Here is a 22,466-nt window from a genome sequence, read left to right as displayed (position 1 = left end):
TGCACTCCAGTCTGGGTGACAGAGTGAAACTCCGTCTCAAAAAAAAAAAAGACGACCACATAATGGGATAAACCAGCCAACATTATTGAAAATATCCCTTGAAATTCACAACAACTAAATGAGACCTTTATTCTCATAGTGTCGGCTGCAAGTCAGTGAGCTAGGCACATATTTTCAATATATTCCTAGTGGGAAGGCTAAAATTTGAAGATTCTTTTAAAAAATCTTTATATATTAAAATATAATTCTGTTTTTTTTGTACAAATCAAAGATTATCTGCACACATACTTGGATAAAAGTTATCACTTCACTTCAATGAATACTGTACTGCCTGCCTACTAATTACAGTGCACTGTTGTTGGTGTTCCAGGGCTACAAAATTTACAATGAAACAAATATTATCCTCCTGGAGAAGACACCTACACAGATGCCTTCACTATCTGGTCTCATGAGCTCAAGGTCATGATGGAATAACCTCCACTAGGCTACCCTTCTGGAAGCATTTAGAGGCCATATGGCAGTCAAGGTTAAAAGTAATGGCAGAGGAAACATAAAAAGGAAGAGAGGAAAAATATATACAATAAGAGAATAATGCATATGCATTGTGTGAGGGGGTAGCAGAGAAAGGTTAAGACCAAAGAGGAAGGAAGTGAAATATGATCTCATCCTTTCAAGCCTAGGTGACACTTAATATGAACAGAGACGGACAAGAAGTCAATCCCAGATTAGGGAGGGACTCAGAGAACATACAGGCTCACTCCTCCTTGTCCTTCAGAACTTCAACTAGATACTATCTTTATACACTTTCCTTTATTTGTTTTGCCTGTTCCCAATCCCAATTAGATACCCTTTCCTGAGTATCCCCACAGCACCTGGAGCCTAAGCCTGTAAGAGTTCTTATCACCGTAAACTGGGATTATCTTTATGCAGACACTTTGTCTGCTGGACTACTGAACTTCCTAAGGGCAGGTACCAAGTTTTTCTTCCTCACCACATATCCCGACTGCCCAGCACACAGCCTGGTACCTAGTAGTTGTTCATGTATTACTTGTTGAATGACTGAATCAATGGACACTGGCTGCAAGGAGCTTACAATCTAGAGTAGAAAAGCAAATGAAAGATGGACAAAAAGCTTCACAGAGAAATTGGTCCGCAGTGGTTTTAATTTCACATACAAAGTATAATTTCATATACAAAGTATAAAGCAGCCATGCTGTCATGCCATATTATCCCAGAGTGCTAAAACACTGAGCTGGTTTTGTCCTTTTGGGAAGGGTTCTCTGAAGCTTCGGAGCATTCTCCGAATGTTCTATATTTAAACACCCCACCACCTACCAGATGCTTCTCCTGGACATCCTCTATCAACATGTTCACAACCAGATCACCATCTTCTTTGCACACCTGTTCCTTTTCCTGTGTCCCCACCTTGGTGAGGGGCTGCATCTTTCATCTAGCTATCTATTTCCCTAATCTGGAACATTCCTTCCATTTCCTTTTCTTCCCCTTCCCCCACATTCAATAGATCACCAAATCCTCCTGATTTGAGACAGTAAGGCATAGAGATTAAAAATACCTGGCCGGGCGCGGTGGCTGATGCCTGTAATCCCAACACTTTGGGAGGCTGAGGCGGGTGGTCAGGAGTTCAAGACCAGCCTGGCCAACATGATGAAACCCCATCTCTACTAAAAATACAAAAAAATTAGCCGGGCATGGTGGCAGGCACCTGTAATCCCAGCTACTCGGGAGGCTGAGGCAGAAGAATTACTTGAACTCAGGAGACGGATGTTGCCATGAGCCGAGATCGCGCCACTGCACTCCAGCCTGGGCAACAAGAGCAAAACTCCGTCTCATAAATAAATAAATAAACAAAAACAAATACCTTTCCCTTTGGAGAAAGATACAAAACTTAGGACAAAGACCTGGACTGGGTTATAATGGTAAAGAATCATCCTTATCTATTGCTTGCTCTAATTTGCCATATACGACATACCTCTATAGAGTAACAGGTGTTCAAGAAGGATCAAAGAAAAAGCATGTCCTACAACATAATATGTACTTCTGTTGCTAAAAGGGAGAGACCTTCAACAAGATACATTCCTCCCTGCAACCTGTGTATGGATTTTCTTTTCTTAGGGCTATGAGGACAAAGTAGAGCAACCATCTAGTCAGGAAGCTGGACACATGACAAATCGTATCACTCCTGACCAAGTCACAAAACAAGTCATTAAAAACCTTACTTCGTAGCCATCTCGGTGCAAACATATTTGGGCAAGTCATTCTTTTATCAGCTCCCATTAGGCCCACCCAATTTAACTTCAAGTTGGTCATCAAAAATAGTTCCTGGAAACAACTGAACATGTGACAGAAATACAGCCACACTCAGTTGCCTGAGGTGGGAAAAAATGGTGGTGGCTTCTAACTTCCTCAAAATAGCAGAAGGGGGCTGAGGATAAAGAGAAAAGAGGAAGAGCGGGAAGGGAAGGAGCACCTGGCCAACGATTTTATCCCAGACTTTACGGTCAACGGCACTCCCTCAGGCCACTAACCCTTTAGCCCTTTGCTTCAATTTTATTGAACGATAATACACCAAATACCTACACAAGGCCAAGCATCACATAACATTAACATCAAGCTTGACGAGAAAACCCAGCTTGGGGTAGGGGTTGCAAACTCAAGTGCTAGGTAGTGCACACTGACAAGGACAGCGTGACCCACTGTGGGACTGTGGTAAACTCTGGAACACACAAATGTCCATCCAAAAGGAGTTGTGTCCCTCAGTCCAGCAGACCACTGCCAGTGTAGGATCAGATGGTGTGATTTTCAGATTTTTCGAGAGAGGCCAGAATCCAGAGTTGCATGTCATTTCTCCTGATTCATTTATAAACAATGGCACAAATTAAACTCTTCTCTTTTTTAAAAAACATTGTGTGAAGCAAGCAAAATATGACTGTCGGTGGCCAATTTGTGACATCTAGGTAAGAGGTTAGAAAACTAGGCAAAGGTCAAAAACTACAAACTCTCTCTTCCTATGTCCTAATAAATCGGGGAGGCTTAGCACAATCCCCTGTCTTTCTTCACAGCCATGTATTTAGAAGCTGAAGCAATGGCCACACTGCCACAGTGCTATTGTGAAGTTGAATCCAGGACACAGGAGAAGACTGAGGGCCTGAGACCTCACTGTCCTCCTAAAACATTTCCTGCTATTATAGACCAATTGATAGTATATAATAAATAGCGCTTCATGTAAAGGACTTTGCACAGTGCCTGAGGCACAACGCAGAATTCAATAAACGTTAGCTATTAGTGGGTTTTATCCTGAACAAGGGTAGAACATGCCACAGACTGTGTGTGTTTCTCTCTCAAATGGAAGATTTTTTAGTCCAATTACAAAATCCAACATTCCTCTTTAGACAAAAGAAGAATTTCAAAAGGAACTACATTCATCCATGTGGCATTCAGGAATTTTAAAATATAATGTGGTTTATGCCCCAACAGGGCATTTTATTATTTTTAAGGAAATAATGGGTTTTTTTAAGTTTTAATTTGAGTTAGTATGAAATTTTAAAGTTCTGTCCCACTTTTAGATCGGGGGATCAGGAACAGCCACATAATGCTACCAAATCCCACATGAGTAGGCCATTTTTTCCAGAAAGATCACCCCACGCTCTGGTCTCCTCCTGTGACCGTGTCTTTGTAGAATGTGAGACCCAGGTAATGCTATATAGCTGTCTAGTCTAATGACTACATTTTACAGATCTTGTATGTAACTCCTCAAAATCCCACAACAGTCAAAGGCAGAGTCACAATCCAAACCCGGTGTCCTGAGTCGTCTTCTTCCATGACCTCACATGTCCCCTCCTGTGAGTAGTGCACACGTTCAGGGTGGCTGCTTCAGGCGAGCAGGGCAGCTTGAGACTAAAGCTCTGAAACACAACTGTTCTGTGTGAAACTAACCAACACTGGAGACAGATACAGGCACCTACCCTTAGGAGCAAAATGTTCTATCAACCAAGGGCACAGGCTGGGGAAGGTTTCCTACACACAGCCCAGCAGAGTCTTGCTTCTCTACATTGCAGGCATGGTCAAAATCTTTTAAAAATCCTCTAATATCAACTGTGCCTTTTTAACCACTGGCTTGGAACAAGAATTCCATACCTGTATGAAAGAATTTACTTGCTGGAAAAGTAGAAGTGTCACAAAGCAAAGGAATCAAGGTTTTTTTTTTTTTTTTTTTTTTTTGAGATGGAGTTTCACTCTTGTTGCACAGGCTGGAGTGCAATGGTGCGATCTCAGCTCCCGGCAACCTCTGTCTCCCAGGTTCAAGTGATTCTCCTGCCTCAGCCTCCCAAGTAGCTGGGATTACAGGCATGCACCACCATGCTCAGCTAATTTTGTATTTTTAGTAGAGATAGGGTTTCACCATGTTGGTCAGGCCAGTCTTGAACTCCCGACCTCAAGTGATCCACCCACCTCGGCTCCCAAAGTGCTGGGATTACAGGCGTGAGCCACTGTGCCTGGCCGGAATCAAAGATTTTTAAATACTGTCACTATGCTTCAAACTGTCCAACTTCCAAAGTACTGAGAAAATATTTTTTGAAATGTAGCCAAGTATAGAATATAGACTGTGTCCTACATTCAAAAGTTGTCTTTCTAGAAAGCATGTTTTAATGGCAAAGGATACAAAGCAAGCTGTAAAAAGAGACTAAAATTAGCTAAAACCGCAAATAACTTAACATACTTATCACTTCCTTATGATCAACCTACAAAAATCAAACTTTAAAGGCACTTACAAAACCAAAGGTGGGAGGCCAGCTGCGCCCTTTAACTTTAGCTCTACCCTTTCCTCCTTCTAACATGGACCCTGGCACGTAAACATTGCCAGACAATGACACTGTATTAATGTGAAGGCGAGCAAGCACCAGGGAAACCACGGGAGCTCAGTTTTGCACTGTAAATAAAACAGCATGTACCATGCAGTTCTTAAGTGGTTAGAAAGGTAACTACCTCCTCAAACTGAAGATGGGAAATGAAGATGAAGGCCCACACCCATCTCCAGCTGCATTTCACAGACAGCTAAGGACATACCATACTCCCACTTCAAACCAAAGTATTCTTCCATCTTCTAAAGCCATCTATTTCCTACTTTCAAAAGCAACATCTTCCAAGTCTATTGGGAAACCAAAAGTTTGTCACCATTCGAGTAGTGGAACAAGTTGCAAAATGAGGCTTAGTTGACAAATATATAATCTTGGGGGAAAAAAGTCACTGGGTTTGTTAAACTACATCTACTTTTCAGTGATTCTCTCTCTGAGTGTATTAACTATGTCTGGTAAGTTTTGTGATAAATTTTTTGGAGACACTTCAAGCTCACAAAGGATGAAAACAAGTGGTTAAGGATGAGAACAGAACCTACCAATACCACTGTGCACACTCCAACATTGTTACTCAAACTTTCAAAAGCATTTTCATCAGCAGGTAGAGAAATAGGGGCAAGTAGCAGACCTGGGTAGTTATTTGTGGTGTGAACAGGACAAACAAAATACTGATAATGGCACCAATATTCCTAAGATTTATCCAAGAAAAACTGTCAGTAAGACATGAAGGAATATTTAGAAATGCTCAGAAATGATACCATGATAGGTACATAAAAGGGCCCATTAAAACCCAGCATTCTAGGGATGTGGATTCTCAAGGAATGTTCAAGAGCAACTCTTAGGTGTGGCTAAACCAGCTTGCACGCTGGGGACTGCTCCAAAAATTTGGTTCTGTGCTTGTATAAACCTGATGTAGCTTAATGTAACTTCCTGATCTTGGCCCCATTCTGCCTCACCCCACCTCAGAGGATGATCCTTAACACTCTGGCAACAGGGAGGCAGTGTCCAGGTAGTGGAGAACAATAATAGTAATGCTCTTAACTCAAAACTCCTGTCAAGATACAGTTCAGATCAGAGTAAAAAACAACAAAGCAAAACAATGACAACAACAACAAACCAAAAAATGATATTCCCTCCCCAGGCCCGAAAAAAAATTCACAGGGTACCTTCTTAGAGGCCACTTTTCTCTATGCAAAAGTTAGCCACAAAAATATTTATGACTCAGTGAAGGCGTATTTTTCCTTTATCCTTACAGAAGCAAACTAAGTCCTGACTATTTGAAAAGTAAAACAGTAGTTGACAGTGACAAATATTCAACCATCAAGGAGAATTAAAGCTAATTTACCACGTTATGCTAAATGCAGTTTGCTTATTCGTTCTCGAGTGAAGTTATATTCAGAAGTGACTTCATCCTTAGACATTTTTAAGTAACCCATGTTTGTAAGAGAACTCTATTTGAAGTAATTACTTGATGTTCACTTTCCTGTAAGAAATTCGCAATAGTGTACAATCCTGTAACCAGTGCCCATCTGAATAAAAATTAGCTAAGCTGTTTGCTATAATTTAACGTGGTGACTTTTAAGTAAGATTCTGCAAAAGGAAGAGATGTGCCAATAAAAGATCCATTAAGAAAGAAAAAATGTCGAAAAACATTTCTTAACAGAGATAAGGGAAGAGTTTTCCTTTTCTAATCACTAAGAAATTTTTTTAAATTATTTTGAAGACCTAGTTTTGCTATGCTCATCTTATCTTTGCGAATGACGTTGCTCACCCACAAAAGCCACAAACACAGCCGAGGCTTCCTTCTTCATCTGTGAAAGTAAAACATACCTCAGTCTCTAGGAAGAAACATCTGAAAAGTAAAGACAAGGAGACAGGGACACAAGCCTACTTGGGGCCCAAAACTTTACTTCAACAAGTGGTTAATCCTCAAGAAGGATTTAGAATTTTCCAGCACTAGATTCAGAGTAGTAAAGAATATGTTTATTTCTCAGAGAAAATGTAGACCTTAAGTGTCCCTTTGCCATGTTTACTCTGAGTCCATATTACAGAGCTGACTTCAGAGCACTAATTCTATCTAATTACCATAGGGTATCCATAAAACCTTACTGCCTTGGTAAAACCATAAGCATTCAGTATATCGAACCATGTCACCCATTTGTCTCTTAAAAAAAGGATTGGGCCGGGCACAGCGGCTCAGCCTGTAATTCCAACACTTTGGGAGCCTGGGGCAGACAGATGGCTTAAGCCCAGGAGTTCAACACCAGCCTGGGCAACACAGCAAAATCCCATCTCTACTCCAAAAAAAACACAAAAGTTAGCTGGCCGTGATGGCACATGCCCATAGTCCCAGCTACTTGAGAGGCTGAGGTGCGAGGATCACTTGAACCCAGGAGGTGGAGGTTGCAGTGAGCCAAGATTGTGCCACTGCACTCCAGCCTCAATGACAGAGCAAGACCCTATCTCAAAAAAAAAAAAAAGTATTAAAAAAATAAATTTTAAAAGGACTGAAAATCATTTATAAGTACTTGGTATTATTTTATTTGTAGTGTGACTTGTACCAAAGCGCAGACATCAATAGATTTGATGGCTACAGTTTTCTTTGGTTGTTTCAGGGCAGGAGGAAATCTTCCATGTGAAATGGACTTGTTTCCAGTTTTCATACAATCAAAATTTACAAGCTGTCAGCAAGATACTCATGATTATGTCAAGCTGCTTTGAAAAAGGAGAGGGCACCAGCTAGTAAACTCTGAAGACCATTTCTACACAAAGTAAAGCATTATTTCTAAAATCCTGGAGACTTAGGTACTTTCTTCTCAAATATAGCAGATGTGTCAACTATCGTATTATTCAAATGAAACTTAGACCAGATTTAGGTTTCCTCCTAAAATTACAACATAAAGGGCAGCTATTCTTTGCGTACCTAGTTAGGGTTGAAGCTTTCGTAAATTCTCAAGAATCAGTTCCTCTATCTTTTACAGGAAAAGCCAACCAATTGCTACTTGAGAGAAAAACTGCAAAGGGACAGCGTCCGTGTCAGGGCTACTCATTTTCCCACATTACTAAGTCAAATGAACTCCATTTATCAAAAACGTTTCATGCCCCTTGGGAAAAAACGCCCCATTCTTTTGAGTTGTTAACTATACTCACAAACCTCCTATAAATTTTTGAGCCTAATCGTACCCACCCACACCTTACCAAACTGAGTAACCGCTGCAGTGTTTACAAGGAGTATTCAGGAACATTAAATTCTATTTGTGAGTACATTAAAGATTTTTATTACTTGACCTGAACTTAACGATCTGTTAGTCCAGGATCACTTTGACAAAGGGAAAAATCAAAACCCAAAGAAAGTAAGGGACTCACTCAGCACTGTTAGTATGACAACTGAGACTACAACTATACCCAGACACAGGGGACACTAGAAAAAGCAAAACATGAAACTACTCTCTCGGCCCTAAGGGTGGTCTGATCAAAGGCCAAAAAGTGTCATTACCATTTATAGTTCGAAAAAAAAAAAATCAAAGACTTGGTAACGGTCGCTATTTTATGGCAAACTATATTTTATATCCCAAAATCAAAAAATATTTTACGAACCAACCACATGCAAAAGCCCGCTAGAAGGCTTGTGAGAACCAGTGAGGAGTGATGACGGCAGAGGAATTCAACAATTCTTAGAGAGACAAACATATTACCTCCAAGTTGCCTGTAAAGTTCACCGTAGGCCAAGTACAAATTTATTGTTACATTTAAAGCTTCTGTGAAACAAATCAGTGGTATCAGCTTCTACTGGATAAGAATGCCAGCCTTTCTTCCAAAGCCACTACAGCAGGCAATACTAAATTACCTCATTAGGCCATGATTCAAAATGTGCTAGGACTTTCTCCCAGAGTGACCTCTGCTATTGGTACTAATGTGGGCTAATCTATTAGTCTCCATCATTGCCCCCCTAGAGTGGGAGCCAGGAACCATGTTTTGTACATCTTTATACCATCAGGCTAGCAAAGTACTGACCACCAATTCAATCCCAACTTCTGTTAGGTACCTACTCTGTGCCAGGAGCAGAGGACTTTGAGATGAATGAGAAAGATAGAACAGGTGGCCTCGGGAAGCTTGGGCTCCGCTGGAGATAGACCTGGGATATAAAGTAGCAGCTACAGCGGGCACAGTGTCTCATACCTATGATCCCAGCACTTTGGGAGGCCAAAGCAGGAGGTTTGCTTGAGCCCAGGAGTTTGAGACCAGCCTGGGCAATACAGTGAGACCTTGACTTTATAAAAATTTTTTTAAAAATTTTACAGACGTAGCTACAATGACAGCAGGACTTTAGAAGAGATATGTGCCAGCTTGTATGAAAACACACAGGTGATAGAGTAAAACTCCGGTGCAAGGAAGCACACATTTGAGCTGGAAGACGCAAGCTAGACTGAATGGGAGAGGCATCCTCAACAAAGTACTTAGCAAAGGTATAGAGGAATGAAGGGTGAGGATGAGTTTGGAGAATGCTGCCTTTTCTTGTCTGGCTAGAATGGAAGCCACTGGGAGGCAAGGACTGGAAGCTGGCTGCCATGCTAAGGAGGAGTTTGGACTTTACAAGCGTTATGAAAGAATCAGAAGTAGTTACACAGAGGAGTGACAGGCTCAGGTCTGGTTTTAGAACAATTAATTACTCTAGTGATGATGGGACCATATTAACGGGTAACTGGTTTCACTCATTTCTGCAGTGTGAAACTAGAAACCACTGTAGGCTCATAAGCAACATCTGAGAACCTAGACTACTAGTGTGGTGGAAAGGATGCCATAGTAACCAACCAATGAAATGTGGCAGAGGGAATCATCAACTACTCCAAAGTCCCCAACCCTTCTGGATACTCAAAATGTGAACATGGAATGGCTGGTGCCAAACTACATCATCTGGGAACAATGACCCAGCTAGAATTCCAATTTTCCTGAACAGGGGCAGCATAAAGCAACATGCCCAGCCTATTTGCCAGTAGTAGTTGTTACCAGAAACAAATCAGCATAAACACTGTAGGGAGGAATGTCAAATTGTGCAAAATATATATAGGCTCAGCCAGGCCTCAGAAAAAGTACCTGTAAGCCAGGCATGGTGGCTCACGCCTGCAATCCCAACTTCGGGAGGCCAAGGTGGGAGGATCGCTTGAAGCCAGGAGTTCAAGACCAACCTGGGCAACACAGCAAAACCCCATCTCTATTTTTAAAAAGAAAGAAAGAAAAAGCACTGCTAGGAACAAAAATTGCCAAAAGGATTCCGTAATCTACAAGATCAGAGGACAGTTTTCTTTAACAAAGAGAAAAGGGAAATAATCACAAAAGAAAAGGCCATTATTTCAGTAGCTAAGTCAAAAAACCTCCACAGGAAATTTCTTATTCATTTCTACCATGAAATTCAGTACACATTCAATTACATTATTCAATACTAGGTATTTTAATAGGTTTTGAGGAGCTATTCATGATAAAATGCAAAATGGAGGAGAAGCAACGGCAGATAACTTGAGGCTAAGAAAAAGCGGCATTACCATTACCCCCCAACTGACTTTTTGGAACCATCTGGTATGGTTTACTTACTTCCAAAAACATCAAAGTATTCCTATAAAAATGCCAGTGATGTCAAATAACAATAGCAAAAAGTTCTTCCCTTCACTATTTCTACTTGTGCTCCCAGTTAATTTAATATCAGTCCAGACAATTACAAAGGTATTTACACCATTTCCAAAGTACTGATCAGACACCTAAATTTAGTTCACTCAAACCAGGGCTAAACAAGAACATTTAGATCTAATGGGTCACTCAAGATGACTAGAACTTCCCAGTCTCTCCATGTCATTTCCGTTGTCTTTTTTTTAAGTGAAGTGAGTCATAGTGTATAGGTCTTTCTCCTTTGCATAAAATAGTTTTTTTTTTCCTCTGAAGAAAATGGTATTTAAGTAAACGTTACTGGCAAATTTTAATATTCATCTTTTTGGAATATAACAACATAAGCTGTATATCAGTAAGGAATTTTAGTGAATTATTGTTACACAGTTTTAACCTAGTCCGGCATTAGATTGTATTTCATAATGAAAACAGCTATAAAAACAAATGTCAACTGGAAGAGTGGCCCATTTTACAAAGCCTGCCTCTAACATGAATAAATCTTGCCTTCATGTCACAAGCTACTATTGCAGTCCCCTTTATCTGAAACAATCAAATCATTCACACTGAAATATAGTGAATGGTGTCAGAGAATCAAAGAATTTACAGATGAGAAAACAAGCAACACCGGACCCAACCCCTCTTAAACTACAGATGGAGGGCAGCACGTGAGCTATTCTTTTCATTCACTCAACCCTCTCTCCTCTCATTCTAGCTCAGTAAAACCAATCTATTTTCCTCATCTGGGCTCGCTCTCTCCTCTTAGACAGCTAGGCCCAATCTAGCAACGGGATGATCTGAAAGTGCTTAAATGCTAGAAAACAATGTCTTTAAAGCCATCTATATACACCATCAAAGCTGACTTTTTATAGACCTAGATGCTTATTAGCATCTATGCTATTCATTAAAAATACAGTTATGCTCACTTTATCAAATTGACCTAGCAAAGAATCTCTGCCTGAAAATTTGTTTTCTAAGCCACCACATTCCTCAGCACTCAAAAGTCCTCTTCACTCTTGGTTCTTTCCCCAATAGTTTTCAAGTTTTTACATCTTTTTGTTCTAATTAGAAAATAAGTTAGAATAACTGACCTGTTCACCAAGTTGTAAGCAAAAATTACATTATCCCTCTAATCACAATAGGCTAGGCAAGCTCAAAGTATGACTTTGTATAAGGCTGCCCTCATTTCGACATCTATAAAATATTAATTTTTTAAGCTTCCATTTTCTATCAATTGTAAACACATTTCTTTGAATCCCTGAAAAATAATGGTTTTGGTAAACTGATACACACCTTGGAAAGTCAGCCACTTTAGACTCAAGGTCATTTGAACTCTGTTTCAGAAAACGCTACAGTTGTATGACAAAGAGCTACTTTTACACTTAGAAAGGAGAAAAGCTTCTGATTTCAAGATTCTAGAAAAGAAAAATACCCATACAGTGGAGGTGAGAAAAGCCCTCCGTGACAATTCTCCAAGACCAAAAGAAACTACCTCCGGGAATGTGGCAATCCATTAAGAAACAGGGAAAATCTCAACACCTTGACTAACTTGTGGAGTTTACTTATGGCAGAAAAACTTATGAACAATGAAGGAAATGAATTGAAGACTGACACACTCCATGCTAGTTGCATGCTTAATACAGTTTTAACAATGCTTGGGTGACAGGTCAGCCCACTCTGGCTTAAAATTGTAAGAAATAAAATTCAACTAAGAACTAAGTTACAATACGTATTTCTTGTTGTCAACTCAGTCAGTTTCAGTGGAAAAGACTTCTCCACAATGCTTCCACTGTGATGGGATGTATCATAATCAACTCCAACACTTCAGATCAACAATTTTCATTTAAAGCCACTTTAGACTCTACTGCATTAAACTGATGCAGAAAATTTGTCTACACATTCTCAAAGTCACTTGTGGAATTCATTCAACTAATTCAGAGACCAGATATGGCATACAAATTTTATATACTGATCAATCATACTTATTAGTATATAGATTACAGTGGTTAGAAATATTAGTCTAGCAGAAACTAATATATACACTACAGTTCAAATAAAAAGAGTCCTGTCAAATAAGCTTGATGTAAATCCACATGAAAATCAAGGCTGCCAAAAAAAGGCTTTTGTTAGTCAAGCATACCAAAGAACTGCTTAAACCTTTTTTCCTTTCTAAGCAGTGCTCAAAATAGATTTTAATACTACAGCTGATGGATCTCACAATTTGCCTTTTGAGCCTATAAGCTGAAACCAGAATCAACTGCCGTCTCCCTTTACACAAGTAACAAAATCTCTCTATTCTGTATATCGCTTAAGATACTGTGCAAGTGTGGTTTTAGTATATCTTCACAACCCCCGCAATGACATTTAATTGGGAGTATGTATTTTCTTCAGAGGATTTAGCTGCTTGTGAAAGGAAGAGCTCTTTGTGTTTTTAACTATTTGTTTTACAGATCTATGAGAAATCCTACTTTCCTAACTTTTTAACACACAAGGAGATGAAGACTCCTAAGACAAGGTCATCTCTGCCATGACCAAAGACTAAGCTGCTCACTGAGGAAAGATGCTATTTTAGAGAGGGTTAAAACGTTAACCTTCCTGATTCCCTGCCTGAAAGGATAATATCATGGCCCCAATGGAGTGGGTACCGCAGGCCTCCTGGCTAGAAGGTTCTTTAGCCCCATATTATCATGGTTTTCTGCTCCTTTTGGTTCAGCTCACAAAGCAAATGTCTCTTCCTTTGACAGGCCTTCCCTGATCCCCTTCTCTAAGGTAGCCGGCTTTCTATGCAGTCACCCTGTACCCCGTTAGGAATTCGTTCTCTTCACAGCACTTGTCTCTATCTGAAATTATTTGCTTTTGTGTTTGATTGCCCTATTCGACTCTACGCTCCACTAAGGCTAGCATCTTGCCTGTCCTGTTTAGCAAACACCATCTCCAATGCCTAAGCGGTGCCTAGCACAGAATAAGCTCGCCAACTCCTATCCAATAAATGAATGAACAGAAAGGGGGAAGGGGACTGTCATCCCTGGGACTCGACGCACACTGAGACTAGGGAAAAGGAAATGTGAAGGAGGGAGGGGGGGAGTAACCTTTTTCCCCAGGGAGACAAAGGAAGAGAGTCTGAGGTGGTCCAGTCCAGAAAAGGAAACAGTGGGGGTGCTAAATCACCCCAGGGGACAAAGAGTGGACAGGCAGGGGGCGGGGTCGGGGTGCGAGGGATTCGCGTTGAGCACAGACGGCGATCCCCGGCTTGAGAGATCACCCGGGTTGCAGAACAGGAGGGAGGTGGGGGATCGAAGGGGGCTCCGAGGCTGCGGCGAGAAACAGGCCCACCCTGGGGACAAAAGGGCGGGGGGGACGCAGTGCGTCGCTGTCCCATCGAATCCTCAAGCAGGAGGAGCGAGGCAGAGGGCAAGACCCAGAGGGAGTCTGGAGTCTGGGGGTCTGAGGGGATGTTCAAGCGGCCTAAGCGAAGGGCCCGCCACGCTCCGGGGCGCTCCCGCACCTGGTAAATGGCCGCCCAGCTCCCGGACTTGTCGATCTGCTCGAACTCCTTTTCCATCTCCATGACCGGCCAGGGCAGCTGCTGCGCCTCCTTCTCGGCCCACTGCGCAGTCTGCCGCTCTAGGCCGCGTCGCGCTCTTAGCCCTGAGGCCCGCTGCAAGCACCGACTCCTGCCGCTACCGCCGCCCTAGCCGCCGCGGCTTCTTCATGTCAACCGGCAGCCGGAACTACGCACCGCGCCTGCCAGGGGCTCCGCCCCCGAGCAGAAGGACCAATCAGCGATCGAAAATGTCGACAAGCACTTCCGCGGGGAGGAGCCGGGGGAGGTGCTAGGGGAAGCGGCCCCAGCACCGCGAGATATCTAATTGCGCGCGCTCCCTCCTCCGCTCCGGGGCTCTGGGCTCGGGCGTGGCGCGCGCCCGTTGCCTAGGCGACCCCGGGAGCCCTGCCCACGGCGCGTGGGCTCTCCAGGCCCGGGAGGGGCTTGAGTTCCAGCCTCCACCCGGCCCGTTGAGTCACAGAGTGAGTGGCCTTAAAGTAGTCATGCACCTCCTTTCCTACAGGGCCTGGGCCCCGGCCTCGGTAATCCAAGCTGGAGTATGGGCGGAGGGCACCGTGCTCTATTTCCTGCCTCCCAGCTCTGGCCAGATGTCTGCCCTCTTTTCATGAAACTCAGTGTCATGTTTCACCACGCTGCTGGGGAACCCACTACTCTCTAAGGGTAGTGTCCCTGTCTGAAACGCAGAATTTCCACTTGGGTGCTGCAGGAATGAATGGATAGGGATGGAAGGATTTTAAGTGTTTCCCAGAGTATCAAGGAACTCCTGCTCAGACTGAACTAAGCAGAGCACAAATTCCACGGTGCGTTATGTTAAATAAAAATCATAGGAGCCCAGGCGCGGTGGCTTATGTCTGTAATCCCAGCACTTTGGGAGGCAGAGGCAGGCGGATGCCTTGAGGCCAGGAGTTCCAGACCAGCCTGGGTAACATAATGAGAACTCGTCACTACTAAAAGTTAAAAAATTAGCCGGTGTGGTGGGGCCCAGCTGCTGGGGACTGAGGCAGGATGATCACCTGAGCCCAGGAGGTGGAAGCTGCAGTGAGCTGTTTTGGCGCCACTGCACTCCACCTTGGGTGACAGAGCGAGACCCTGTCTTAAAAAAAAAAAAAAAAAAAAAAAAGGGCTGGGTGCGGTGGCTCACACCTGTAATCCTAGCACTTTGGGAGGCCGAGGCAGGTGGATCAGTTGAGGTCAGGAGTCCCAGACCAGCCTGACCAACATGGTGAAACCCGGTTTCTACCAAAAAAAAAAAAAAAAAAGTAACCGGGCGTGGTGGTGCATGCCTGTAATCCCAGCTACTCGGGAGGCTGAGGCAGGAGAATCGCTTGAACCCTGGAGGCGGAGGTTGCAGTGAGCCGAGATAGCTCCACTGCACTCCAGCCTGGGCAACAAGAGCGAAACAAACAAACAGAAAAAGTTCTGGCATAGGGTCCCAACAGACTAAACTAAAAATCAAAATGGAGTCACTCATGCTAAAGTTCTACACCATCAGACTGATAACCTTTCCTGAAATCAGAAGAGAGATACACACCCTGATTTCCCAAACAGACCGTTTTAATCAACATAATGAAGTTCGCTTTGCTTTAATCCTTACAACAAAAAGTAACCTGAAGTAACCCGATGCGAACCAATCAGTTATTTCTCTCTTGTTCTCTTTCCCTGTTCCTGCCTTACAAGGAAAGTAACTTTGAAATGACCAATCTGCTTTTTGTTCTTTGTTTCTGCTTTTTTCAGCCCTTTTCTGTCTATAAAACCAACCTCCTCTGCTCAGCTCATTGGGACACTTGTGCTGCTTTGTGGAATGAAGTCTTGCCCGATTCTAGAATCACAAATGAAGCCAATTAAGATGTTTAAACTAAAAATTTGTTATAATTTTGTCTTTTGACATTTACAATCACCTGGGAAGTGTGTTGAATAATGCAGGTTCCTGGACCCATCTCCAAATCATTCCGATATCTTTGGTCTAGGGATGAGGCCAGGAATCTGCATTTTCACCAACAACTCCAGCTGATTCTGGTACCTGTGATCCTTGAAGCACCCATGAGCAGGTTGGTCAGGTTGCTGTCCTGCAGGCTCTAGTTTAAACCATCCCCCTCTGGGCCTGGCATGTCATGTGAACGTTGTGAATTCCAGGAGGTTTGAAAACCTAGAAGAGAGAATTGTCTTCATTCCGTGTTGCCCAGAGCCACTGCCTGGTATTATCAGCTGAATTCCAGCTCATTCCTTGAGTGCTTGTGGCAGGCGCTATGCCTGGAATTCTAAGTACACATTCCCATTCAATTTCCACAACAACCCTCCAATACAGGTGCTATTATTTCCATTTTATAGACAAGGGAACTGACTGGCTGTGATGGCTCACACCTGTAATCCCACCACTTTGGGAGGCCGAGGTGGGCGCATCACTTGAGGTCGGGAATTCAAGACTAGCCTGACAAGCATGGTGAAACCTCATCTCTACCAAAAATACAAAAATCAGCAGGATGTGGTGGTGCATGCCTGTAATCCCAGCTACTCGGGAGGCTGAGGCACAAGAATCACTTGAACCTGGGAGGCAGAGGCTGCAGTGAGCTGAGATGGTGCCACTGCACTCCAGCCCGGGCAACAGAGTGAGATCCTGTCTCAAAAAAAATTAGCCATATGTGGTGGCGTGCACCTGTAGTCCCAGCTACTCAGGAGGCTGAGGTGGGAGGATCACTTGAGACTGGGAGATTGAGGCTGCAGTGAGCCATGATCATACCACTGCACTCTAGCCTGGATGATGGAGTGAGACCCTGTCTCAAAAAAATAAAAATAAAAATAGGCCAGGCGCGGCGGCTCACACCTGTAATCCTAGCACTTTGGGAGGCTGAGGCGGGTGGATCACCTAAGGTCAGGAGTTCAAGACAAGACTGGCCAACATGGTGAAAGCCCATCTCTACTAAAAATACAAAAAATAGACAGGTGTGGTGGTACACACCTATAATCCCAGCTAATTGGGAGGCTGAGAAAGGAGAATGGCTTGAACCTGGGAAGTGGAGGTTACAGTGAGCTGAGATTGAACCACTGCACTCCAGCCTGTGCGACGGGAGCAAGATACCATTCAAAAAAAAAATAAATAAATAGTAAAATAAATAAAAATAAAAAATTAGATGAGGGGGGACCAGGTGCGGTGGCTCATGCCTGTAATCCCAGCACTTTGGGGGGCTAAGTAAGGGTAGGTGATCTCCTGAGGTCAGGAGTTCGACACCAGCCTGACCAATATGGTGAAACCCCATCTCTACTTAGCCAGCCATGGTGGTGTGTGATTGTAGACCCAGCTACTCGGGAGGCTGAGATAGGAGAATTGCTTGAACCTGGGAGGCGGAGGTTGCAGTGAGCCGAGATCACACCACTGCACTCGGGCCTGGGTGACAGAGCAAGACTCTGTCTTCAAAAAAAAAAAAAGAGATGAGGAAACTGAGGCACAGAGAGGCAAAATTACTTGTCCAGAGTAGCATTGCACATTGGTAAGGAAACCTGCATTCTAACCTGGTCTCCAGAGCTTGCTTCGGAGCCAGGCTTCATGGGTCCAAGTTCCAACTGAATAAATACTAGTGGTGCAAGCTTGGGCAAATTTTCATTAATCTCTGATCTCTGCTCTCCTTTGTAAAACAGAGATAATAAAAGTGCCCACCTCATAGGGCTGATGTGAAGATTGGATGAGTACATATCATGCTCTTAGTATACTGAGTGGCTAAATAAATATTAACTGTCATTACTACATATCTTTAAATAATAGCAAATAAAGGAGATAAATGAAATGTTATTGGGCCAGGCGCAGTGGCTCAAGCCTGTAATCCCAGCACTTTGGGAGGCCGAGACGGGAGGATCACGAGGTCAGGAGATCAAGACCATCCTGGCTAACACGGTGAAACCCTGTCTCTACTAAAAAAATACAAAAAAAAACTAGCCGGGCGAGGTGGCGGGCACCTGTAGTCCCAGCTACTCGGGAGGCTGAGGCAGGAGAATGGCGTAAACCCGGGAGGCGGAACTTGCAGTGAGCTGAGATCCGGCCACTGCACTCCAGCCTGGGCGACAGAGCAAGACTCCGTAAAAAAAAAAAAAAAAAAAAAAAATGAAAAAAGAAATGTTATTGAATACATGCAATTAACTTGATCACCAACATCTTTAGAAAGCAAGCATTCCATAGGGGAAAATTGAACAAAAGATGCCCATTCCAGTGAAAACTGTGGGAGCTGCCACACTTGGAAGCTGCCTAATTGAAGTCTTAGTTCCTTTAAGTGACCATCCAGACTCCTGTGCTCCTCCCGCCCTTATACCCTTATTCTTTTTGAGTTCTAGTTTGTCTGGAACTCACAACCCTGGGAGCATCCTGGAACGAAAATAGAGTTGGTTCATTCCTATCCCTGTATGTCAAGCTAAGTAAGTAAATAAATGCCCATCCTGAGCCCAAGTGGCCCTCACGCCTGCAGCAGGTGCCACCCAGTGACTGGAGAAGCCTTTTTTGTTTTGTTTCGTTTTGTTTAAGATAGAGTCTTGTTCTGTCACCCAGACTGGAGTGCAATGGCGTGATCTTGGCTCACTGCAACCTCCACCTCCCAGGTTCAAGTGATTCCCCTGCCTCAGCCTCCCTAGTAGCTGAGGTTATAGGTGTGTGCCATCATGCCCAGCTGATTTTTGTACCTTTAGTAGAGATGGAGTTTTGCCATGTTGACCAGGCTGGTCTCGAACTCCTGACCTCAGGTGACCTGCCTGCCTCGGCCTCCTGAAGTGCTGGGATTACAGGTATAAGCCACTGCACCCAGCCTGAAGTAGCTTTTGAATGGGGGCAAAGCTATACACCGGGTCTTGGTGGGGGAGAGGGGAGTTGGAGGCAGCCTCAAGCAGGGTCCAAGTTTGGGCTGTTTAGAGGCTGTACTTGTTTCCAGTGGCTGCTGTAACAAATTACCACAAATCTGGTGGCTTCAAATAACAGAAATTTATTCTCTCATAGTTGTTGAGGCCCAGAGTCCAAAATCAAGGTGTTGACAGTGTCTTGCTCCCTCTGAAGGCTCCAGGGGAGGGTCATCCTTTGCCTCCTCCAGCTTCTGGTAGCTCCAGTCATTCCTTGGCTTGTGGCTGCCTCACTCTGATCCCTGCCTCTGTCTTGGCAGACTTTCTTCTCTGTATATTCTGTTCTGCCTGTGCCATTTCCCTCTGCCTTGTTCCTACAAGGACACCTCTCTTTGGATTCAGGGCTCATCCTATCCAGAACGATTTGGCAATCCCATCTCAAGATCCTTAAATTTCTTACATGTGCAAAGACCCTTTTTCCAAACAGGTCACATTTATAGGTACAGGGACTTGGACATATCTTTTTGGAGGCCTCCACTCAATCTACTATAGTGGCAGAGAGTAAAACCTTGCCACAAATATTGATCCTGAATGAAACCCCTAATTTCAGGTACCAGTTAATTTGCCCTTCCATTCATTGTGTACATAGCTTTTAATATTTCGATCATGAAACCCTCCTATGCAAAATCCTCCGACAGTTTCCCATCCTACTTAGAAGAAAACCCAAATTATGTCTAATCCTGGCCCACAAGGCCCACGTAACTTGGCCCCTCACTGTGTCCCCTCGCTTACTTCCCTGCAATCTCCGGTGTATCTCCAAATATTTGGGGCTGGCTCCCACACCAGGACCTTTGCACCAGCTGTTCCTTCTGCCTGGATCACACTTCTTGCAGATCTTCTCAGCTTTCAGGTCTCAGGTCAAATGTTACCTCCCCGAACAGGTCTTCCCTGACCACCTTCCCTAAAATAGTCCCCAGTCACTCTTTAAGGGAGGATCCTCTCTTTCCTGTTCTAGCTTCTGGTGGCTCCTAGCACTCATCTGTGTCTTATTTATTTGCTGACTTGTTTTCTTCTCCTGCCCCTCATTGTCATGTTCTAGGAGGGCAGGGACCTCGACTTCTTGTCTGTCTCCTTGATATTTGGTTGAGAGGAGGAACTCAAGGTCTACCCTGACTCTCTGAGGCTTGGTGTTGACCTGCAAAGCTCTGGCACTTCCCTGCCAAGGCCTGACCTAGAAGCAGCCATGCCCTGGGATCTTCCAGTGATGTGATGGTGGTGATTGGGAATCTTTAGTGATGACTGGTTAGAAATAGACAAATGATCATGTGACATGATGGCTAAAACCTTTTCCTGGCAGGCAGGCCTGAGGAATGGTCTCACGCCGCTTCTCCAGCCTTTCCTTCATGGATTTAGCTAATGGAGGAAATCAGCACTACAAATCAATGACCCATTAAACTTTTTTAAATGTCCTAAGAGTCATCAGTAGAGAAGGATGGCTGTTTACCAAGCCTCCAACAGATCACTGACTCCCGACTTAGTGAGGTCAGCAAGTTTCCTGGAAAAATTGGTCCTGATCTTCTTCCTGGGAGATGGCACAGTTTTAAGAGCTTGTGATCCTGAATGAGCCTTACTGCGTCTCTAATGACATGTCGCTTCCTCAGAGAGCCCCCTTCTGACCACTTCTAATAAACAGTGCTCTATCACTCTATTCCTTTTTCTTCTTGGCACTTACCAGGCATTTAATGACTTATTTTTTCCCTAGTGTTACCATGTGATATGATGTTGTATATTTGTTTTATGTGTTTATCATCTGTATCTGCCAGTAAATGTAAACTTCTTAAAGAAAGAGACTAAGTCGATTTGGTTCATTGCTGTCTTCCCTGCACTACAGATCATTCCCAGAAGAGCCTATCAGTTTTAGAAGATTCTAGAAACCAACATAACAGGGCTTCTTTATACATCATAGACTCAGAGCTCAAGAATCCTCAAGGTCATCTAGCTTCCTCCACTCACCACTAGGTACACATAGCCAGGAAGGAAGGTGGCTCTTCCCTCCAAGATTCACCTATGCTCGCCTAACAGAGTTTGGACACTTTGACTGGTTGGCTGACTTAGGGACAACCAGAGACATCCCTGCAATGGAATAAGTATGAGGCAAAGCCAAGGCCAAAAGCACTAGAAACTGGGTACACAGAACTCCAACCTTCAGCCATAAACCATGCTAACTAATAGCGTTACTTTTTCTCTCTTTTTTGAAGAAAAAAGAAAGAAACTTTGTTGCCCCAGGCTGGAGTGCACTGGTATGATCTCAGCTCACTGCAATCTTTGCCTCCCAGGTTCAAGTGATTCTTCTGCCTCAGCTTCCCAAGTAGCTGGGATTACAGGCACTTGCCACCACGCTTGGCTATTTTTTTTATTTTTTATTTTTTTAGTAGAGATGGAGTTTCACCACGTTGGCCAGACTGGTCTCAAACTCCTGACCTCAGGTGATCTGCCCGCCTCAGCCTCCCAAAGTGCTGGGATTACAGGCGTGAGCCACCACGCCCAGCCTAAAAGCATTACTTTGAATTTTATATTTCCCCACAGCCCTGCAAGCCTGGTGTTTATCCACATTTGCGAGATGAGAAAATAGCTGCTCAGAGAGGCGAAAGAGGTGAAAGAAATGAACACCCAGTACAGAATGCTGGCTTGCACGCTGAATGACAGAGCACCGTGGTACAGAGCTAGGAGCTTCTAACCCCTGAGGCTGCTACTCACTAGCTTGCAGGCCTGGGTTAAGTTGCTTAATGGACGTCCTGGTGTCAGCTTGGATACTTTCCAGTGAGAAAAACCCAACTGAAAAGTGGCTTTCGCAAACGGGGAATTTACTAGCTCATGAAATTGGGAAGTCCAAAGGAGGCTTGCTTCAGGCACCACCAGATCCAGGGCCTCAAACAACATCATTGTGACTCTGTCTCTCCCCCGCTCTCTTAATCTTTCTCCCCCTGTGCTAGCTTCACTCTCGAGCAGGCTGTCCTCTAGAGGGAACCAGGATGGCCCCAGCAGCTCCAGGCTCACAGCCTGTCAGCTCAGCAGCTCCAGTGGGAAGAGCTTCTTTTCCCTGCTGGGCCCTGAGTCCTGGCCTTGAGTCTTATTGATCCAATTGAAGCTCACATGCCATCTCTAATCCAATCCCTCTGCCCAAGGGAGAATTTGTCAAATGAGAAAACTGAGGCTCAGAGAGGCCAGTTGTTTAACCAAGGTCATACAGCCAGTAGGTAGTCAAGTGGAATTTAAATCCAGGCAGCCTGATTTTAGCATCTGTGTTCTCAGCCATGAAGCTATACAGTCTCTCCAAGGACTCCCATGAGCTCTAAAAACAATAGTAATAACAATGAGGATAATAATAATGATAATCATTCATTAACACCACCGCTGTGGAGCCTGTACTATTATGATCTCCATTTGAGCCGCGGCACAGAGAGGTTAAGCAACTTGCCCACAGTCACACAGATGAGAAATGGTGGAGTCGGGATTTGAACCCAGTTCAGCTCTATTTGCTGCTTCCAATTCTGAAATTG

At 43.8% G+C, this 22,466-nt stretch overlaps 1 protein-coding gene across 2 annotated transcripts in view; it reads right to left on the bottom strand.

Moving 5' to 3' along the window:
* PTPN1 (protein tyrosine phosphatase, non-receptor type 1) overlaps positions 1 to 14,621 on the bottom strand; it is a 74,340-nt gene extending 59,719 nt beyond the window's left edge. Inside the window, exon 1 of one of the 2 annotated variants that reach the window (XM_011993212.1) lies at positions 14,035 to 14,621. In XM_011993212.1, the coding sequence (XP_011848602.1) occupies positions 14,035 to 14,097 (63 nt within the window). In that variant the 5' untranslated portion in view covers positions 14,098 to 14,621. The remainder of the gene's footprint in view (positions 1 to 14,034) is intronic. The other variant, XM_011993213.1, reaches the window with a different exon arrangement.
* Between the last annotated feature and the right edge of the window lie 7,845 nt (positions 14,622 to 22,466).

Source organism: Mandrillus leucophaeus, unplaced genomic scaffold (assembly GCF_000951045.1).
Source record: "Mandrillus leucophaeus isolate KB7577 unplaced genomic scaffold, Mleu.le_1.0 Scaffold428, whole genome shotgun sequence".
NCBI classification, from domain to species: Eukaryota; Metazoa; Chordata; class Mammalia; order Primates; family Cercopithecidae; genus Mandrillus; species Mandrillus leucophaeus.
The sequence above is the reverse complement of the archived record's forward strand: the minus strand, read 5'-3'. Positions and strand labels throughout refer to the sequence as shown.